At 54.9% G+C, this 21564-nt stretch overlaps 1 protein-coding gene across 13 annotated transcripts in view; it reads left to right on the top strand.

Annotated features, from left to right (window-relative positions):
* Positions 1–21564, top strand: part of HIF3A (hypoxia inducible factor 3 subunit alpha) — a 66439-nt gene that overhangs the window by 28802 nt on the left and 16073 nt on the right. For 4 of the 13 annotated variants that reach the window (XM_045045826.1, XM_045045828.1, XM_045045827.1 and 1 more), the window contains 7 exons: positions 11260–11450; positions 14293–14377; positions 14631–14743; positions 15163–15371; positions 16971–17077; positions 17292–17439; positions 21335–21453. In XM_045045826.1, the coding sequence (XP_044901761.1) occupies positions 11260–11450; positions 14293–14377; positions 14631–14743; positions 15163–15371; positions 16971–17077; positions 17292–17439; positions 21335–21453 (972 nt within the window). Of the gene's footprint in view, positions 1–6175; positions 6271–7421; positions 7646–10220; positions 11451–12476; positions 12623–14292; positions 14378–14630; positions 14744–15162; positions 15372–16970; positions 17078–17291; positions 17440–21334; positions 21454–21564 lie in introns of those variants that run through there. The other 9 variants (XM_045045824.1, XM_045045825.1, XM_045045823.1 and 6 more) reach the window with 7 other exon arrangements.

Below are 21564 nucleotides of genomic sequence, written 5' to 3'. Positions count from 1 at the left end.
GAAAGCGCCCGTCTGAGCCTTTCTCGTCCACCCTCCAGGCTGGAGCCCCTTGGCCAGCAGGGACAGTTCGGGTGAAATTCTCCGACGCTCCACCGGGCAGAGAGTAGATGTATCATTAAAGCTCGTTTAAATGATCGAGTGAATGATAACTAATACCGCGAACTCGCCAGGTGGCGGGCGCTGTGCGAAACACACACATGTCTGCTCTCGTCAAATCCACACCACAGGGGCGCCTGGGTGGCTCAGGGGGTTGGGCGTCCAACTCTTGATTTCGGCTCAGGTGGGATCCCAGGGTCGTGGGATCGAGGCCCGTGTGGGACGCTGCGCTGAACATGGAGCCTGCTTGAGATTCTTTCTTTCTTTCCCTCTGCCCCTCCCCCCCCCCAATCCACACCACAGTCTAAGACGTAGGGACTATTATGATCCCCACCATACAGACGAGGAAAACTGAGATATCAGGACACTACGTAACCTTCCCGAAGTCATACATCATGTACGTGGCAGACCCTGGATTTGAGCCAGGCCTCCCAAACTCCAAACCGAGCATCCTTAACCACTGGCCTCTAATTGTGATGGGAGAGTCCCCTCCCCCAATTCCTGGGACACACTGCCATCCTTCCAGGGCAGGCACTCAGCAAGCTAAAGAGGAGAAGGCAAGCAGCTTTCTATCATCAATTCAGAGAAGAAAAGAAACCAAAGATACACTTCGGTTTTTTAAAAATGTTTATTTATTTTGAGAGAGAGACAGAGTGAGAACAGGGGAGGGGCAGAGAGAGAGGGAGAGAATCTCAAGCAGAGATGTGGGGCTCAGTCTCACGAACCGGAGATCACGACCCCAGCCAAAATCAAGAGTCAGATGCTCAACTGACTGAGCCACCCGAGTGCCCCAGTAGACATACTTTAATCCCAATTTAATCCAGAAGCATGTGTCCCTGTGGGGGTGGGGTCTAGCGGACAACTAACTTTCAGGTAGAAGTAGGTGGGGGGGTTCCTCTCCCTTCCTCATCATCATGGACCCATAGTCCTTATGTTAGTGAGGATGTGCACATATTGGAACCCTTGTTCATTGCTGGTGGGAATATAAAGTGGTACAACCACTGTGGAAAACAGCTTGACAGTTCCTCAAAAGGTTAGAAATTACCAGCAATTCCGCCTTCTAGGCCTATACCCCAAAGAATTAAAAATGGGTGTTCAAGCAAATACTTGTCCATGAATGTTCATCATTCATAACAACCAAAAGACAGAAGCAACCCAAATGTCTATCAACTGATGAATGAGTAAGCAAACTGTGGTGTAGCCATACAATGGACTAATATTCACCCATAGAAAGAAATGAAGTAGAGATACAAGCTCACTCTGGGTTACTGTCTGAACCTTGCAAACATAGTGCTAAGTTAAAGAAGCCAAATTCAAAAGGTCACATAATGTACAGTTCCACTTACATGAAATATCTAAAATACATAAATCCATAGAGACAAAAAGTAGGGTGGTGGTTGCCAGGAACTGGAGAGGGCAGAGACAAGAGTGACAAGTTTTCTTTGGGGCTGATGAAAATGTTTTTGAAGTAGATACAGGTGATGGTTCCACAACACAGTGAATATACTAAATGTCACTGAATTATATACATCTTAAACCGGTTAATTTTCCATTATGTGAATTTTGCCTCAATGAAAAAAAAAAAAAGAGGGGCACCTGGGTGGCTGAGTCGATTGAGTGTCCGGACTTCGACTCAGGTCACGATATCATGGTTTGTGAGTTCAAGCCCCACATCGGGCTCTGTGCTGACAGCTCCGGGCCTGGAGCCTGCTTCATATTCTGTGCCTCCCTCTCTCTCTGTCCTTCCCCTGCTCGTGCTCTCTCTCTCTCTCAAAAATAAATAAACATTAAGAAAAGAAAAAAAGAGAAGAAAGAAGAAAAAGAAAGAGCTACCCCAGAAACTGAAAATAAAAAAATTCAGTTCCCCAATCACCCTGAGCACATTTCAAGTGCTCAGTACTCACACAGGACCAGTGGCTGTCATTTGGGCCGGCAGGGATCTAGAACATTTCCATCAACTTAGAAAGTTCTGTTGGGCAACTAGTCTAGAGTTGCCCGCAGTCTACATCTGGCTGATTGTTCTTTCACAGTGTTGTTTAATGTGTTCGTCCGTCCACTGCCTTTCGTGTAAACGGATGGTTACATCCGGGAGCTTAATCAGATGCAGGTTCAGTTATTCTGGTGGAAGTATTTCATCGGTGCTGTGTCCTCCCAACAGGGGGCACACCACATTCCGTGGAGTCTTGTGTGTGTATACCGACAACAGCATCTTTCCCCTCTGATTGGCCAAGTGACGTCACGTGACCAAATGGGCCAGGGAATGCGTTCGATTTGCTTAGGAGAGCCTCCATGGTCACATGGGAAAATCATGGACGGGTGGTTCTATAACAAGGAGGGAATGGAGACTGGAAAACAATAATCCAATCTATCCCGGGTGATATTATTTTCTATGAAATGCATATATATATATATATATATATATATATTGTTTGTTTGTTTTTGTTTTTGTTTTTGTTAGAAACGACTCTCTGGGGCGCCTGGGTGGCTCAGTCCGATAAACATGTGACTTCAGCTCAGGCCATGATCTCACAGTTCGTGGGTTCAAGCCCCGCATGGGGCTCTGTGCTGACAGCTCAGAGCCTGGATGGAGCCTGCTTCGGATTCTGTGTCTCCCTCTCTCTCTCTGTCCTTCCCCTGCTCGTGCTGAGTCCCCAAGACACCGTCTTATGAAGAGTGTGGCAGGGGCACCTGGCTGGCTCAGTCAGTGAAGCGTCTGCCTCTCGATTTCCGCTCAGATCATGACCTGATCAGGGTTCGTGGGTCTCCGCGCTGACCGCGCAGAGCCTGCTTGGGATTTTCTCTCTCTCCGTCTCTGCTCCTCTCTTTCTCTCAAAATAAATTAATAAGCCATGATGTGAGAAAGCCCAAGCTGCCACGTGGAAAGGTCACTTGTAGGTGTTCCGGCCCCGGCCCGCCGATGAGGTCTCAGCGTCTCAGCCGACAGCGGCATCCACCGCCGGGCAGGTGGGTGAGGACGCTTCAGATCCTTCCGGCCCACAGCCCTTGAGCTGCCCCAGCCGAGGCCAGGTAGGGCAGAGACGGCTGTCTACGCCAGTCCCTGCTCGGATGGCAGTTCACGAGCAAAATAAACCTCGGGCGGTGGTTTGTTTCGGAAACTAGAGAGCTTATAGTTCGTTCTTTCGTTTAAGGGAAGGGAAAGAGGACTTCATTCAGACCTAACTCCGATGCCACTTCCCTGTACGAAAGCCTCCCGTGCTCCCATCTCCCTCACAGCGAAAGCCCAAGTCCAGGGAAAACCTAAAAACCCACCCTACACCCTACCCCACCTCTCTGACTTCATCTCCCACTCTCCCCATCCATTCTTCCCCTCCAGCCACACCGGCCTCCTTGCTGAGCCCTGAACGGTCCAACCTCAGGACCTTTGCATTTGCTGTTCTCTTAGTTTAGCACACTCTTCTCCCAGAAATCCACAGGGGTTTCCCCCTCATCTTCAAGTCTTTGCTCAAATGTCACCTTCTCACTAAGCTCTTCCATGATCAAACTATATAAGATTATAGCTTCCCCCTCCCCCCTGCCCGCCAAAAATCACTATCTCCCTCCACTCTCTGGGTTACATCTCTCTAGAGCACTTGTCACAATATAACGTACTATGTATGTCACTTATGTCTCTTTGTATAGTCTGTCTGCCCAGAGTGTAAATTCCGTGAAGGCAGGTCAGAGACCTTGACCTGTCTTGTTCACCACTGTATCCCCAATGCCTACGACGTACGTTTGTCATTCCCTGGAAATGTGTGGGATAAATGGAATGAATGAATGAATGAATGAATGAGGGGGTGGGTGTATTGTAGGATAAATAGATCCAGGGGAGAGGGAAGAGAAGGACAGAAAAGACTTCAACTCACCTTGAAAACAGAGGATTCCCTTTGCCCAAGGCAGAGCATATTCAAAACAAAACAACAACAACAAAACCACAACTTCATCCATACAACCAAATAATCAATCTCCAAGCCATGTCCCTCTGGCCTCCTGAACATTTGTTTCTCCCAACGTTTCTTTATGAGCATTTTCAAAGATATAGAAAATTTGAAAGATTTCATGGTGACGAACACGAACCGTGTCACCTAGGTTCTACGACTGCCATTGTGTTGTATTCATCCATCCACGCTCCACAGAGCAGCCAGAGGAATCTTTATAAGGCACACATTGTGTTCCTGTCCTGCTCAAAACTCTGCCATGGCTCCCTAGTGCCTTCAGGAGATTGCCCAGCCTTCTTTCATGGTTTTCAGATCTGGTTGGATTTCACCTGCCTGCACCCCTCCACCACCACCTCCCACCTCTTCTCTTTACGCTCCGGGTTGTAGTCGGAGCCCACTTCAAACATTGCCTTAGCTGCCAGGAACCGCCAAGTTAATGCTAACCTAGATTGTAGATGCCTGGTGCATCCGTACGTATTTTTAAATTCTGTTTTGATGTGTATTTAGCAAGTGCCAGCTTCCCTTGGGCTCTGTCAATCCCTCGCATTGGCTCTCTGCTATGACTTGCACAGCCCCTGCTTCCGCATGTAGGACACTGCTTCCCCTGCAGCCCTTTCTAATTTAGGCCTCTTGTTTTCTCATACCCCACGTGCCTCCACACTGGAGCCTGGGAGATATTTTCTCTGTTTATCAAGATTCTTTTGAGTGAAAGCAGCTGAAGTCAACTCATACTAATCTAAGCACAAAGTCAACGAATAAGGTTATATTGAACAACAACAGGCACAGCCCCAGACACCGTAATGGTTCTGAGATTAACTTGGAGTTCAGGAATGGCTGGATCCAGGCACCCAGATGCTGATGTCAAGACTGTCTTTCGCAAACTTTCATTTCTTCTGTATTGACTTTCATCTCACAAAGCCTCCCCTTTCCTGGGGACAGGGTGAGCCCCATCTGCTCCAGGGTCACCTCCCACCAGCTGGGCAACTCCAGCAGAAATACAGAACCTTTTTCTTGCAGCAAATGTCTCCGGGTTGGTTCTCACTGGGCTAGGTTAGGTCCCATGTCTTCCCTGAACCAATCACGGTGACCAGGGAAACAGAATAAACTGATTGGCTAGGTTTGGATCCTCCTGTCCCCGAGCCGGTGAGGGGAGGGTTAGGGCCAGCCCTATTCAAATTTAAATAGAGTAAGAAGGGAGAGAAGTGGTTCTCCACTGGTAAACTGAGTGAGATGCTGGGAAGGGGCAAACCCTATAAACTTGGGCCATAGTATCCTTTTCCCTGTCCAAAGCTGCATCTGGAATACTGGTCGGCCGTGGATTAGTAAACCGCTCCCCTCCAACACACACACACACACACACACACACACACACACACACACACACACAGTCTGTTCCCAATCCGATCCTAATAATGCTTTAGCCACTCCTTGGTGACCTTGTATTCTCTGCTCTTTTAAAAAGTTGGTGTGATTGAGTTGTACATATTTACTTGACATAAACTTGTTCATTCAGCAGTGGGAACTTGAAAAGGGAGTTAGGGAGGCAAGAAGGTGGGGCTGAGGGTGCAGAGGGTGCCAGACTGGAGGAGTGGGGGTGAGGTGGGGATACTAGCTGCAGGGATGGGGGCAGAGGGGGCTGCGGACGAGAGGGAATGGTGGGGTCCATAGGGGGAGGGATTGGAGAGCTGGGGTGAGGTTGGCAGTGGGGGGTGGGGAGAGGCGGGGGTTCTCGCCAGTGGATAAGGGCACAGCTGGGCGACTTGGGAGTGGGTGGGACGGTGGTCTGAGGGGCCCCACCGGGGGTGGGAAATGGAGGGCCGGGCCGGGGGTGAGAGTTGGGGGGTGCGGTGTAAGAGTCGGAGTGAATTGGGTGGATTCGGGAGAGGGTTGGTGTGGGAACTTGGCGAGAGAGGCTGGGCCGGGAGGCGCGGTCCGGGGACCCTGCGGGCGACACTAGCGAGGAAGTCCGCGGCGAGGGGTGTGGCTGGGGGGCGGTGTGTGCCGCGGTATACCACCCCCCCTCCGGAGTTCTAGGTCCTCGCCTCTGGTCCCGCCTCTTTCTCGGAAGTGACAGACCCATCGTCCAACCAGAGCCGCGGGCCGGGCACGCCGCAGCCAACGGTGCGGCGGGGGGCGGAGCTGGGGAGGGGGCTCGCAGGGCCAGGGGAGGGGGCGAGGGGCCTCGAAGGGCTCCGGAGCGGCGACGGCGAGCCATGGCGCTGGGGCTGCAGCGCGCAAGGTACGGGGGTTCGGGGCGGGGATGATGGAAGTCGGGGGGCTTTCCTTCTAGGGACCCCTGAGCCGGGCGGGGGATGTGCGGGTGCCGGCCAAGGACGCCCCGGGACGCGCCGTTGGAGGCACATCCCCGCCGTACCCTACACCCTACCCGAGTGCAGGCGAGGGGGATTCCTCCAAGTCCCCGGCTGCCCCGCCCCTCTAGCCTGGAGTGACTTCAGGGCCGTGATCCCCACTTTCTTGCTGCCCTGAGTTCGCTTTCCCACCTGGTTGGGGTCCCCCACGGAACTGGGGGTGCTGGTGTTCGAGCAGTTCCCGGGCTTCTACGTAAGGCATTCTCCCTCCACATGTTGACGTTACCGGCCTCCGAATTCCCAGAATTGAGGTGGCTCTTTGCAACCGGATCCCTGGGATCTTGGGGTGTATACAGCTATTACAGATATAGACAGCCCCTTGGAATGGGAAGTCAGATTCTGAGTTCAAGAGAAGAGACATCTCCTATAATTGGATGCTTCCCCCCCTCCCCCCCGCCAGTCTTGCGAACCTTGGGTCCCCTAGAAATAAGCAGAGGTGGGTCTCCTTTCAGAAGCTATCTGGGAACCTTCCCGGGGACCTTTTGGTAAAGGTAGAGGCACCCCTTTTCATAACAAGGAAACAGCCCGACCCACTTCCCAAAGCCTAGCCCCTTCTCTCCCTCCTCCACCCCTACTCAGTGCCTGTGACCATGGCACAGCCTTATTTAGGGAATCCCCCCCCCCCCACCCCAGAGGGTGCTGTGTCTGATTCTGTGCAAGCAGGGAGTGTTCAGCTGGGACCTCCTGGCTGGAGCGTAGGTGTCCGTGATCCCCTCCCAGCAGGTGCAGATCCGCTGGGTGCTCTGGGTCTGCTGCCCGGGGCGGGGGGGGGGGGGGGGGGTCTATCTGGCCATGTTTTCATGGGACCCTGGAAAATCTTGCAGGCCCTCGGTTCCCCTTGTCCAATCTGAAGCATCCGGGAAGCCTCACCCCCTTCCCTCCTCCCTGGCTTCACAGGTCTGATTGGATCTGTCCACACCCCCATGTTTTTTACCACCCCCCACCCCAAGCCGTTCCCCCCTCAGTTCTATTCCAGTCTCTGGCTGTGGGCCTGCCAGGGAACTCCATCCCACCCCTTCTGGGCCAGCCTCAGCCCAGCCCCTCCCAGCGCCCCCTCCTGGCTGGGTGGGGGCCCCCTTGGCTGAGCTGGGGCGCTCCCCTTCCCCACCAAGGCCAACCCTTTCCTGTGGTGTCATCCCAGTGCTGTGCACCACCCTCTCATAACTCGCACCCGGATCCCAGCCACGCTCCGTCCCCTCCTGCACCCCTAGGATGGCACTTGGGCCAAAGGGGGCCTAGGTGATGGTGAGTGGGCCCTCATACCTCGTCACCCCCTTCCCTTCCTCCAGCTCAGGCTTACTGCCATCCCACCCCGGGAAGGGATGTTCTTGGGAAGTTCCCGATGGGTATAAGGGCCCGGGTGCCCTCCCCCCACCACGCCCCAGATCAGAGGGTTCCTGGAGAAGATAGGACCTTGGGTACAGGCACCCCACTGGATTACCACATCCTCGGGAATGAGCAGAGGCACAGGCAGAGAGACTCCTCCTGACTGCCCCCCCCCCCAGTCCCTTCTCAAACCCAAACCCTGCCTCTGGCCTCACGATGTCAAGAAGGGTCCCTGCCCAGATACAACCAAAGCCCCCCTAGATCCGCTACACTTTTTGCAAGACCCCCAATACCCAACTCAGTGTCAGAAGAGAGAGGGCCAAGGGCAGCCCTTAGTTGTGCACAGGGTCTCCCTACTTTCTCATGCCTGTGTTCTTGGGTGGCAAGTTCTTCAGAGGTGGGCTTCTCCCTCTCTTGGTTGTGTGTGTGTGTGTGGGGGGGGGCACTGGGCCCCAGCCCCCATTCCCAGGCCTCACCCTGGGGCCTCCAGGCCCTGGCCCCACCCCCTGTTCTCTGCTGGAACACAGAGGAAGGGTGGCCGGGTTCCAGCTGCACGTCCCAAGCCGGGCAGAGTGCCAGGGGGCTGGACCAGGGCTGGGCATGGGGCCAGCTGGGGAGACTGGCCAGCTGGGGAAATCCGGAGGCAGCAGAGGTGGGACACAGGGAAGGGACTGAGGCCACGGGGCCAAGGAGGGGCAGGGCAGGGGCCCCTGGGGTGGACATGCCCCCCAAGCCATGGCATCTAAGAGCACAGGCCCCAGAGTCAGGTTCGAATCCCAGCTCATCTGCTTCCTGGGTGCGTGGCCTTGTGTCAGTGACTGCCTCTCTGAGCCTCAGTCACATATCCTGGAAGATGGGGATCATCCCTCCCTTCCACTGCACCACATCAGGATGAGGAGCAGTGAGGGAACCGATCTTTGGGGCAGGATACCCCCTAGGTGTGCGAAAGTCACGTGTGTAATCACACACACCACACCATAGGCCTCCCCGGTGCGCAAGAGGCTCCTCAGCCTTCCGTTCCTGATGTGGACCAAGAGGGGAAAACAGAAAGTTTAAGTCTCTCCTGGCACTCCCCAATCGCCAGGCCCCCTTCTGAGTCCTTGCCGTATGGTAATTCATTTCATCTTTAAAACAACCCTGGTGAGGTTGTGTTGCGATGCTCGATGCTCAGGGGGAAGCCCTGCGACTTGTCCAAAGTTACACAGCTAGGACGTAGTGGGAGTCCCAAACCTGAGGAACGAGTCCCTACTCTGTTTAACGGAAGGCTGAACAAGTCCCTATCCCATTTAACGAAAGGCCGGAGACCCAGGCCCGGAGACCCAGGCAGCTCTGAAGCCAGTGAGAGGCCCACACTTCCCGTCAGAAGAACATCCAGAGAACAGGCTGGGAGCTAGAAGGAGGGTCCTGCCGCACCCACCAGCTGGCTCCTTCTATCGAGGGAGAAGTCTGCCACAGACAGGATTACAGAGCCCAGCTGCCCGGGAGGTGGGGGGCCAGCCCCACCCCCATTCCTGTTCCTACTCCCTCTTCCCTCCGTCTGGGCCCCCAGCTCAGGGAGGCCCGCCCACCCCCACCCTCTGGGCAGGAAGACAAACAGGGCTGGAACAGAACGGGACAGGACGGAATGTCCTCTGGGCAGAGCAGGACTGGAGGCCCCTGCCTCCCACCAGCCAGGAGGGAGGGAATGGGGGGCGGGGGTGATTGCTGGCTCCCTCCACCCCTCCACCCAGCCTGCCCCCTTCTGTGCCTCCCACTGGCTGCAGTTTTTTCCCCCAGCAGCCTGACAGGACAGTCCCCTTCCCTCTCCCCATCCGTGCCTGTGGGTGGGGCTTCAGATCTGCTTGGAGGGCGAGGTTGATGCCATCCCCAGGAGTGGCCTCTGGTTTTTGGAAGGGACAACCTCCCCTCCTAGAGTTAGTTCTGCTTCCCTGGGCTGGGTCACCAGGAAGGGATCAGAGAATGAAGGCATTGGAACCTCACTGCCTAAGTTCAAATCCCAGCTCTGTCAGTTACTGGCTTTGTGACTTTTGGGGCAAAGGACTTTCCCTGTCAGAGCCCCAGTTTCCACTCTGTGACATGGAGGTTTAAAGTGCCTCCTGGAATTGAATGAGTACACATAGGCAGAGTACTTAGAACAGTGAGAGACACATGCACGTTTAGCAAATTATAGCTGCTTATTAATGGCTTTCTCAATATGATAAGTACAGAGAAGATTAGGGGTGCCTGGATGGCTCAGTCGGTTAAGCATCTGACTGCTGATCTCAGCTCAGGTCTTGATCTCAGGGTCGTGAGTTCAAGCCCTGCACTGGGCTCCGTGCTGGGCCTAAAGCCTACTTAAAAAAAATTATATATAGGGGCACCTGGGTGGCTCAGTCAGTTACGTGTCTGACTTTGACTCAGGTCATGATCTCACAGTTCGTGAGTTTGAGATATATATATATACACACACATATATACACGTGTGTGTTGTGTGTGTGTGTGTATTCAGAGAGGGAGAAGATTATATATACTATATGTAATATACTCTATAATTTTTCTTTTTTCAAAAAACCATGCAGTTTGGATTTGGACACTTAAGACAGTGGCGGTAGCAGAGAGAAGCACTAACCTGGAGATAAACCCAGAGCCACAGAACAGAGAAACGTGAAGAGTTCAGGCCCACCATTGTTCAAACCTGGCTTCAGTCGTTAGGGGCAAGCGCTGTGCCTCTCTGTGCCTTGGTTTCCTCGTCTGTTCAATGGGGATAATGTTACTGCCTTCTTGCTGGGGTTGTCTGAGGTCTAAGTGGGTTCAGGTCTTTTACCTCCTTGGCCTGGGGACTGACAGTACATGCGGGATAAGTGGCAGATATTTGTGACAAAACAGTACTCATCCGTCTACCCCCAACCCCACGTGCAGAAGTCAGGCATCTGAAATGGATTAAAGGGCAGGGGTGAGTGGTTAGCCGTTGGCTTCACAGAACACTGGGGTTGGTTTGCTGTGTCACATCGGCAGGGCCCCTGGTGGTGGGTGGTTGGACTTTGAGATCTGTGTTCTAAGATTCTGAGGATTCAGCTCAGCTGAGGAGGGGAAAGGGCAGGAGAGAGGGTTCCGGGAGGCTGTAGGGTAGGGGGCCTGGAGGCTGCTGACATCATGCCCCCTCCCTTCCCTGGCTGGGGGCCAGCTCCGCCGGCCCTCTCCCAGCAGGAGGCCACCCTGTCCCCCAGGCGTCCCGGGCCCGGGGAATTGACAGCAGATAAGTCAGGGAGGGGACAGCGGCCCTTAGGCACGCCTCGGGGAGAAGCAAGGCGCTGGGGGCAGCAAGCGCCGGCGCGGGGGCAGATAAAACCCGCGGCCGGGGAGCTGCCCCGGAGTATAACCCTCGCGGACCTAGAGAGCTCCGGGAACTCGCCCGGGCCACACAGCGGGACCTGCACGGTCGCGGCCCTGCCCTCTGTGAGCCCGGGCCCCGTGTGGCAGCGCCCCGCGCGCATGTCCCATCCAACTCTTTCCCTTCCGGGGGCGCCGCCAGTGACCGCTGCCGATGCCCGCAGGTCGAGCACCGAGCTGCGCAAGGAGAAGTCCCGGGATGCGGCCCGCAGCCGGCGCAGCCAGGAGACCGAGGTGCTGTACCAGCTGGCGCACACGCTGCCCTTCGCGCGCGGGGTCAGCGCCCACCTGGACAAGGCTTCCATCATGCGCCTCACCATCAGCTACCTGCGCATGCACCGCCTCTGCGCCGCAGGTGAGCCACGCCCCCCGGGGGGTTCCCACCTCGGCGAGGCCCCGCCCCCACGTCGCCCCGGCGGGGCCCCACCCCCTGGGCGGTGCTTCCCCGGCGGGGCCCCGCCCTCTCCGTAGTCTCTCACGTGAGGCCCCGCCCCTTGGGAAGCCCCACCTCCTTCTAGGTGGCCCTCCTTGAGGAATAGGAGGCCGGCTAACTCCCTGGGGTGGTGCTTCAGCCCTTAGGTTTTGGGAGACCCTTCTTGCAACGAATCCCCCCGGGAGGCTTAGCTGCCCGATTTCTAATGCCTGCTTGAGAGAGTACCCTCCCCAGCTCCCTAAGGTCCATGACCCCTCCCCTTAGCCATCCTCTTGAATTCCCACCCAGTTGGAATTCTACCCTGCAGGAGGCTTTGACACACACACACACACACACACACACACACACACACACACACACACTCACACACACACTTTGGAATCCTCAGGACTTTATTTATGAGGAATGTGGAGTCATCCTCTGGCAGGCTCTGCCCACAAGACTTCACTGCCCCCAAAGAATTTTATTTCTCTGGGAAGCACTGCCCCCTTAGAATTCTGTCACCTGGAAGCCCTTGCTTCTTTAGAATTCTGTCCATCTAGAAGGTCCTGCCCCAAGAATTCCGAACCCCCCCCCCAGGGAGTCTCGGGCCCCCTTAGGAATTCTGACGCCCTCGAGCTCCCGGCCCCTTCAATGTTGATCTCCTGGGAATCCCATCTTTTTAGAATTCTGCCCTCCTGGGAAGCCTACCCCCCTTAGAATTCTATTCCCGTGGGAGACCCCCCACCGCCTTAGAATTCTGTGTCCCCGGCAAGCCCTGCCCCCTTAGGATTACAATCCTTGGCGGCCCTGCCCTCTTCCTTGGGGACTCCAAGCCTCCGGCATATGTTTCTTGCTCACCTGGGGGTACCTAGAAGCTCTTCTGAGTGAGGGAAGGCAGAGGGAGGCTGGCCAGGGTGGATCCATGGCTGACTAGACACACCCCACCCACCCTGGCCCTGACACCAGGGGAGTGGAACCAGGTGGGAGCAGGGGGAGAAGTTCTGGATGCCTGCTACCTGAAGGCCCTGGAGGGCTTCGTCATGGTGCTCACTGCCGAGGGAGACATGGCCTACCTGTCGGAGAATGTCAGCAAACACCTGGGCCTCAGTCAGGTGAGAGGCGCTGCCTGCCTTGTGCCTGGCCCTGGGCAGGCGATGCCGGGATCCAGAGGTGACCGAGACTGCCCTAGCCCTGCTCTGACAGGGTTCCCCATACAGAGGGGAGGCAGATGTGTCACCAGACAGGAGGACTCAGAATGATCAGGGCTGGGATGGGGCACCCTAGGGGGCTGTGTGAGCCAGGGGAAGGGGTGGGGGGGGGTTACCTGACCCAGCCTCAGGGGGAATCGAGGGCCTCCTGGAAAAGAAGACACCTGAGCTGAAACCGCAAGGACTTAGCCAGTCAGAAGGTAGGGTGAATGGACGGGAACAGCGAAGGCTGGGAATGTGCATGGCTGAGGGAACAGAATATGCAAAGGCCCAGAGGTGAGATAAGACAGAGCATTTGGAGGAAATCGAGATGCTTCTCCTGGCTAAGTGCAGAGTGCAAGGGGAGGGGTGAGAGGGAAAAAAAAAAATCCTGAGGTCAACAGAGCTAGGTAATTTAGGACCAAAGTGGTTTATTGCCAGGGCACTGGGGAGCCATAGAAGGATTTTCAGCATGGGAGAGGCTGTGGGAGAGGTAGAACAGGACTTACATTTTTGAAAGCTCTCTCTAGGTGTGCCCAGAGGTAGAGGTGGAGGCTGGGATTAGAGGCTGAGGGTCCACAGGGAGCGGTGCTGGGCCCTGGGTAAGAGAAGAGGGGCCTGAGCAGGGGTCTGGGGATGGGGAGGCAGGAGATACGGGTGGGGAACTGATTTCAGCTCATCCATACAGCATGCCCCACGGGAGGGTTACCCTTCTTTTTCCTGTTTCACATAAACGGACTCCATACTTGGAGCCTATCTTCTGCTTTGTTATCCCACTCTTGGTACCATTTCAGCCCGAGCTTGGGGGTTCAGAGAGGTGAATGTCCCAAGGCCCCGAAGCTAGGAAGTGGCAGGGCCAGGATTTGAATCCAGCTACAAAGGGGCTGTTAGAGGAGAGAGAGCTCTCTTCCCCTGGTCCACACCACCACTGGATTGAGAGCTGTGTGGATCTGCCTCCATCTGATGCCCCTCCGGCCAGCGCCAGGCTCATTGCCCGAACTGAAACAACACGCTGAGTCCTTGGCTTGCCAAACAGGTGGGATTTGAACGGGGTCTCACCTCAGGGCCTTTGCACTTGCGGTTCCCTCTTTCCAGAACACTCCAGAGAGCCACGCGACCACCTCGCTGGCTTGGCTCAGCGATTTGTTTCACTATCACGGGCCCTGACTACTGACTCTAAGATAGCGGCCCATCATTTCACCGCCTAACCTTGATGTTCTTCGTATCACTTCCTCTCCTGCTTTATAACTGTGGCGTTTGATGTGTTTGCTCATCGGCCATCTCCCCTACTAGCCAGGAAGCTCCGAGAGGCAGGGATTTTGCCTGCGTGGCCACAGCTTTGCTTACCATCTAGAAGAGGGCTTGGCAAACAGCAGGCCCTCAAGAAGTAGTTGCTGAGTGAGTGAGTGAGTGAGTGAGTGAGTGAGTGAGTGAGAGAAAAGCCTGGGAAAGTAATCCAGGCTCACGAATTGGGGGGGGGGGGGGAGAATTGAGGGGGGGGGGAAGGGCAGTGAGGACAGGAAGGAGGAGTTGGGTCAGAGGCCCTGGTGAAAGTGCGCCTCCTCCCAGACACCTCCTGCTTCCCTCCCTGGCAGCTGGAGCTCATCGGACACAGCATCTTTGATTTCATCCACCCCTGTGACCAACAGGAGCTCCAGGACGCCCTGACCCCCCGGCCGAGTGAGTTCCCTGGAGGCCTCTGTCCCCTGGTTATAGAAGCTGAGGCTTTCCCCCCGCATATCCCGTTTCTCCAGACTCCGAGAAATGGGAAGAGGGGACCCGGCTCGGCCCTGGGGTGTCGGCAAGGAGCACTCCCTAGCCCTGGGGCCCTCCCTGGTTGCAGGTCTCAACTGTGGGAATGAGGCCGGGGAGTCAAGTCTGTCCAGAGCCGCCCAGCCACCCGCTCACCCCCTTCCCCGTGGCCCTTCCCCAGGTCTGTCCAAAAAGAAGCCAGAGGCCCCCACCGAGCGGTGTTTCTCTTTGCGCATGAAGAGTACCCTCACCAGCCGCGGGCGCACCCTCAACCTCAAGGCGGCCACCTGGAAGGTGGGCAGGGCCTGGCCTGGAGGAGGGTGAGGGGCCTGGGGGCCTGCTGGGGCTGGGCCTGAGCCCGAAAATTCTCGCGGCATGTTGCGAGTGTGGGGATCCCGTGGGGCACCCTCAGGCTGAATCTAGAAGGCTGGGTGTCCGTGGAGCTGGAGGGCTGGGAGTCCTTGTGTCCTTTCTGAGCCTGTGGGCCTGGGGCTGGGGGTCCTCAGCCTTCGGTGCCTGGAGTCTCCACGGGGCCGGAATCTGGGGTCTTCAGAGCTCCCTGAGTCTCAGAATCTGGATCAGAACCTCCTTAGGTCAGGGGTTTGTTCTCGGCTCCCGGTGGGGCACCTAGAGACATACCTCCCAGGCCCATGGGAACCCCAGGCCCATGTGCATCACCGCCTTTGCCTGTCACCCCCCCCCATCCCAACTAGGTGCTGTACTGCTCTGGACACATGAGGGCCTACAAGCCCCCTGCGCAGACTTCCCCCGAAGGGAGCCCCAACTTGGAGCCGCCCCTGCAATGCCTGGTGCTCATCTGTGAAGCCATCCCCCACCCGGGCAGCCTGGAGCCCCCCCTGGGCCGGGGGGCCTTCCTCAGCCGCCACAGCCTGGACATGAAGTTCACCTACTGTGATGAGAGGTGGGCAGGAGCCCCGCGGCCCCCCCCACCCCTCCCCTGGCCCAGCTCCTCCTCTTCCTTCATGCCTAGCTCCGGCCCATCCACCGCCCCCCCCCCGCCCTGCCCCCACTGTTCATCCTCTGGTCCACTTCCATCTGTCTCTGATGCCATCCGTCTCTGTCTCTGTGTGGCTGTCTGTGAATCCCCTGTGGGTCTTTTGGCCTCGGGTTTTCTCCTGGTCTGTCTCTGAGTCTTTGTTCCTCCCTCTCCTTCCTGTTTCGGCATCTTCCCTCCTTCCCTCACCCTGGAGTTGTGCTCGGGAATGGCAAGTCTGGGCTCAGACGGCTTGGGTTTAAAGCCTGGCCGTGTACTCTTGGCCGGAGGCCATCGCATCTCTGTGCCGCGCTCCCATCTGTCCCGGAAAGTGACCAGAGTCTCCTTAGAGCACCTGTTCCGAGCACCCAGTGTGTTGCCTGGGAGAGAGTTCTAGAGAAGCGTATTTTGGTTTTACTGAAAAAAAATTTTTGTTAATGTTTATTTTTGGATTTATCTTTTTTTAATTTTTTTAAGGTTTATTTATTTTTGGATTAAAAAAATTTTTTTTGAGGTTTATTTTTGGATTTAAAAAAAATTTTTTTTAAGGTTTATTTATTTTTCAGAGACAGAGAGAGACAGAGCATGAGCGGGGGAGGGGCAGAGAGAGCCGGGGACACAGGATCCCAAGCAGGCTCCAGGCTCTGAGCTGTCGGCACAGAGCCCGACTCGGGGCTCGAACTCACGGACTGTGAGATCATGACCTGAGCCGAAGTCAGATGTCCAACTGACTGAGCTACCCAGGTGCCCCTGGATGTGTCTATGTTTAATCATCATCAGCATTATTACTTTCTATTGGGTTTTTCCTCTCTTACTGTGATTTCCTTTCTTCCTTTCTCTTCCCTGCTCCTTCGCTCTCTCCCTCTCTTTACTTTTCCCATTCCCTGCCCCACCCCCACCTCGTACTGACTTCCTGCGGCCGTAGCGGTCACCACAAAACCAAGTGGCTCAAAACGACACACAGTCACGACCTCAGAGTTCTGGAGGTCCAGAAGCCTGAAACGAGTCTTATGGAGCTAAAGTCGAGGGCTGCATTCCTTCTGGAGGCTCCTTGCCTTAAAAACTTCCGGAATCTTCCTCCATTCCTTGGTTTGGGGCCCCTTTCTCCAACTTCAGAACACACGGCCCACCCCCCCACCCCCCACCCCCACCTCCATCAACACTTGCCCTGGACAGAGTATTCCTCTGTGAGGGTCCCTGTCGCCACACTGGGCACACCCGGATCATCCAGGTGAAGCGCGACATCTCAAGATCCTTCACTTAATCATCCCCTGTGCCCAGCACGGTCCCCTTCGCCACGTGAGGCCTCATAGTCACAGGGTCCGGGGATGGGGAGGTGGATCTCTCCGGGGGCCGTCATTCAGCCCAGCACGCCTCTTTTTCCATTTCTTACTCTCCCTTTCTCTGCATTACGACCCTGTCTCTCTCTGTCTTGCTAGCTGGTCCCCCGTGTCCCCCAGCCCCACCCTCCACCCACCGTCTACCTCAGCCAGTCCAACTGACCAGGCCCCACTGCACCCACCCCAGGATCGCGGAGGTGGCCGGCTACAGCCCCGATGACCTGATCGGCTGCTCCGCCTACGAGTACATCCACGCTCTGGACTCGGACGCCGTTGGCCAGAGCATTCACACCTGTACGTGAGACTCCCCGGCAGTCTGCGACCGGCCCCCCAGCTCCCCACGCTCCAGGGAGCCCCGCTCCCAACCCAGACACCAGCTCCCTGCTCCCCACGCCCCAAGGAACCTTCTCTGCCCCGGCTCCCGCATCCCCAACCCCCTGCCCCCAGAGCCTCCTCTCCCCGTTTGCCCCTTCTGGGGCCCTGACCCCTCCCCGTCCCCCTTCCCCAGTGCTGAGCAAGGGCCAGGCGGTAACGGGGCAGTATCGCTTCCTGGCCCGGAGTGGTGGCTATCTGTGGACCCAGACTCAGGCCACAGTGGTGTCAGGGGGCCGGGGTCCCCAGTCTGAGAGCATCGTCTGCGTCCACTTTTTGATCAGGTAAGTGGGAGTTGGCGGGGCGGCTGTGTGTGTGGGTCTGGCCTGCATGTGGGTGGATAGGTGTGTGCATGTGTCAGGCACACATCCGTGAGAGGAGTATTCACATGTACGTGTACGCAGAACATGTGACCGAATGCACACAGGTATGTGTGTGGGTGTGCCTGCTGTTCATTTAAATTAAACAAGAGTCCGTTCAAATCAAAGTGAATCTAGCAGAATCATGGGGGCTTTGCTGCCTTTTAAAAATTGAAGTATAGGGGTGTCTGGGTGGCTCAGTCGGTTAAGCGTCCAACTTCGGCTCAGGTCATGATCTCGCGGTCCGTGAGTTCGAGCTCCGCCTTGGGCTCTGTGCTGACAGCTCAGAGCCTGGAGCCTGTTTCAGATTCTGTGTCTCCCTCTCTCTCTGCCTCTCCCTTGCTCACGCTCTGTCTCTCTCTCTCTCTCTCTTTCTCTCAAAAATAAACATTAGAAAAACATTTTAAAAATGGAATATAATAAATTCACTCTTTTTGGTATACAGTTCTATGAGTTTTGACAAAGGCCCGGGATTGTGTAACCACTTTCACAATCAAGCTATAGAAAATTGCCCCAAAACATTCTGTTATAGTGAACCCCCCCACCCACCCTCAGTCCCTGGCAACCACCGAACTGTTCTCTGACCCTAGAATTTTGCCTTTTGCAGAATGTCATGTTCATGGAATCCTATAGTATGTAACCTTTTGGTTCTGGCTTTTTTCAGTTACCATAATATATTTAAATTGTATCTATGTTATATTTGTCAGTAGCTCCTTTTTAAAAAAATTTCTTTTAATGCTTATTTATCTTGAGAGAGAGAGACAGACAGACAGAGTTTGAGCAGGGAAAGGGTAGAGAGAGAGAGGGAGGCACAGAATCCGAAGCAGGCTCCAGGCTCCGAGCCATCAGCACAGAGCCCGATGCGGGGCTTGAACCCACAAATCGTGAGATCATGACCTGAGCTGAAGTTGGATGCTCAGGACGCTCGATCGACCGAGCCACCCAGGCATCCCTCAGTAGCTCCTTTTTTTAAGATGTTTGTTTAGACAGAGCAGGGGGGAGGGGCAGAGAGAGAGAGAGGGAGAGAGAGGGAGAGAGAGGGAGAGAGAGAGAAAATCCCAAGCAGGCTCTGTGCTGTCAGCACAGAGCCTGACACGGGGCTCAAACCCATGAACCATGAGATTGTGACGTGAGCCGGAATCAAGAGTCCGTCGCTCAACCGACTGAACCACCCAGGCGCCCCAGTGGCTCCGTTTTCACGCTGAGTGGCGATCTGTGGTATGAATATGAACAGACCAGTTGGTTTATCCATTCACCCGTTGGAGGCCATTTGGGCCGTTTCCAATTTTGAGTGATTACGAAGAAAACTACTGTAAATGTTCTCATATGAGATTTTGTAAGCTCATGTTTTCATTTGCCTTGGGTAAACACCTAGGCGTGGAACGGATGGGTCGTATGGTCAGTGTATGTTTAACTCCATCTCCCGAGAAGGCTGCGCCATTTTGCATTCCTACCTGCAGCGTGAAGGTTCCTCTGCACGGCTGCCAGCATTTCGTTCTGTCTGGTTCTGTCTCGTTTTGTTTCATTCTACCGGGCGTACAGGCTTTCCCCCACCGCGTTAAGCATTTAGAAGTTTCCCACCGTGACAACATTGTGACGAGGGCGGCACGGGAGCACCTAAGACAGGGTGAATTACAGCTTTTCTCTGAAGATTACCTTCCAGCTCATGGTATCAGTTTCTAAAGCCTCAGGAGTTTCCCTGTGTCTTTTTTGATCAAGGACGTGTTCTGGTAGAAAACAGAAGTGGGTAACAGGTGCATCCGCACAAGTCTTTTGTGTTGCACAAGAATACGGGGCTGATTACCGTTGGAATGCCCTCACTTTCACACCTTTTCAAATCAGAACCTTTGAATAACTTGCAGATGTGGAAAGAGGTCTGGCCATTTGTCACTGCAAAGGAGAGGGGGTCCTGCCCCCCTCTCTACTCAAAACCCCTTTCATTCATTGTGAAGGTTTGCCTTTCTGTGGCCAGGCCCCGTGATTCCAGTCTTCTGCACTCTAGGCAAAGAGCAGGCCTGGGAAGTGCAGTTTTGTTGCAGAAATGGGTGAGGAATGACTAGGAGTTTGCCTAATATCAGCGACATAAGGAGCCTATGGTACTAATCATCCTTGTTCTTCGCACGTGTGGTGTGGTGTGCACTTGGGTAGCTATTTGTGTGTACGCGGGCACTTCTATTCTGTCGTGTAAAAATCCCTTCCCTTCCAGACCTGAGCCTCCTTCCACTGCAGTAAGAGATTCCGTTACAAAAATACGCCTCAAGGGGTAGCTCAGTCGGTTAAATGTCCGGCTCTCGATTTCAGCTTGCGTCACGATCCCATGGCTCGTCAGTCTGAGCCCCGTGTTGGGCTCTGTGTTGGCAGGGCAGAGCCTGCTTGGGATTCTCGCTCTCCACCCTCGCCCGTCCCCTGCGTGTGCGCGCGCGCGTGTGTGCATGTGCACGCATGTGCGCATGCGCTCTCAAAATAAACACGCACAAAAAAAAAAAAAAAAAATACAACTCATTCCTACGCGGCCCCGCTGAATCTTCAGCACCTAGAACAGCGCCTGGCACCTGGTAGGTGTTCGACAAACAAGAATCGCAAATATTTATGTAGCGCTCACCAGGTACCAGGCCCGGTTCTCTGCATTTTATGTGTGCTGGTCAATTTAAGCCTCCTAACGACCTGGGGAGAAGGTGTTATTGCTATTGCCTCTTTCCAGAGGAGGCAAATGAGGCACAGAGAGGTTCAGCCACATGCTCAAGGCCGCACAGCTTGAACGCGGCACCGCTGTGATTTGAACCCAGGCCTCAGGCTGTCGAGCCGCTGTTCTTAGCCAGCAGGCAATACTCGTTGTCTAGGAAATGTTTATGGAATGAACGATTGTGCCAAATACGCACGTGTGAGCCTTAGAGCATGGCTTATGCACAGCTGTCTTGTGTATACACTTGGGTGTATATGAGTGTTCCTGTTTGCGCTTGTGTGTACCGTGTGTGTATAGGTGTGGCTGTGCGGCCTTGTGTTTTTCAAAGGGGATGGGGTGGCTTTGGTCCAGCCTAAATGGGGATGTTTCCAGCCCAGAAGGGGTTCCGTGAGGGTGGGGAAGGGTCCTAGTGTCTCAAACGGGCTCGTGGGAGGACCATCCACCTGCCATCCTGGGTATTTTTATGCAAATGAGGGCCTGGTTCTCAGCCCCCAGACCAATTCTCCAAAAGCCAATTTGCTCAGCGAACATTTGGGTTGTCTCGGCAGCTAGCGATTGGGGGGAAGGGAGGCGCGGGGGACATAAGAAGGATATATTTATAAACCCATTCCCTTGAATATGAAAAATGTCTAGGAATAGAAACTTCATAAATAAAATCTTATTCATTAAAATGTACCCCTCTGAATTCTTCATATTTGGTAAGGTAAGAACATCAACTATATATACTTCATCAATCCGTCTATGAGAATATCTTTATAAGTAAATATGAAGAGAATATTTTGTTCTTATGCCTTTTCACCCTCCCCTTCTCTGTCCCTCCTTCCCCCCCTCCCCCATCCCTGTCTCCCCTCCCTTACCCAGGCTGTGCTAAATGCCAAACCGTTTTTTCCGTCTCCCTCCACAGAGAGAGCTTGGGAAGACACACATAACTTTATTTTAAATGCTATTATAATAAAAAGCATTCAACAAAAATTAAATCCTTAAAAGAAACAAGTAAATGTGGCACATAACTTTCTGCACGATGCCGCCCTGCCCCTGCGTGGGGTTGCCTCCCCGTGACGGGACATGAGCTGAGGGGGCTGCCTGGGCTGGGGCCGAGGACCCTCCCTGACTTCCTCTTCTTGCCCTGTACCCCAGCCGGGTAGAAGAGACCGGAGTGGTGCTGTCCCTGGAGCAAACCGAGCGACACTCCCGCAGACCCGCTCAGCGGGGCACCCCCTCCCAGAAGGACGCCCCTGATCCTGGGGACAGCCTTGGTATGGGGCAGGGCTGGGACTGGGAGGGGTTGTGGCCCCAGGATGCTGGAGGGAAAGCCCAAATGCTTTAATAGTGTGGCTCACCGGGCCGTGTGTGACCTGCCTCCTGCC

This window comes from Felis catus, chromosome E2 (assembly GCF_018350175.1).
Source record: "Felis catus isolate Fca126 chromosome E2, F.catus_Fca126_mat1.0, whole genome shotgun sequence".
Classification (NCBI taxonomy): Eukaryota; Metazoa; Chordata; class Mammalia; order Carnivora; family Felidae; genus Felis; species Felis catus.
Note: the sequence above shows the minus strand (reverse complement) of the source record. Positions and strands in the feature narration are given on the sequence as shown.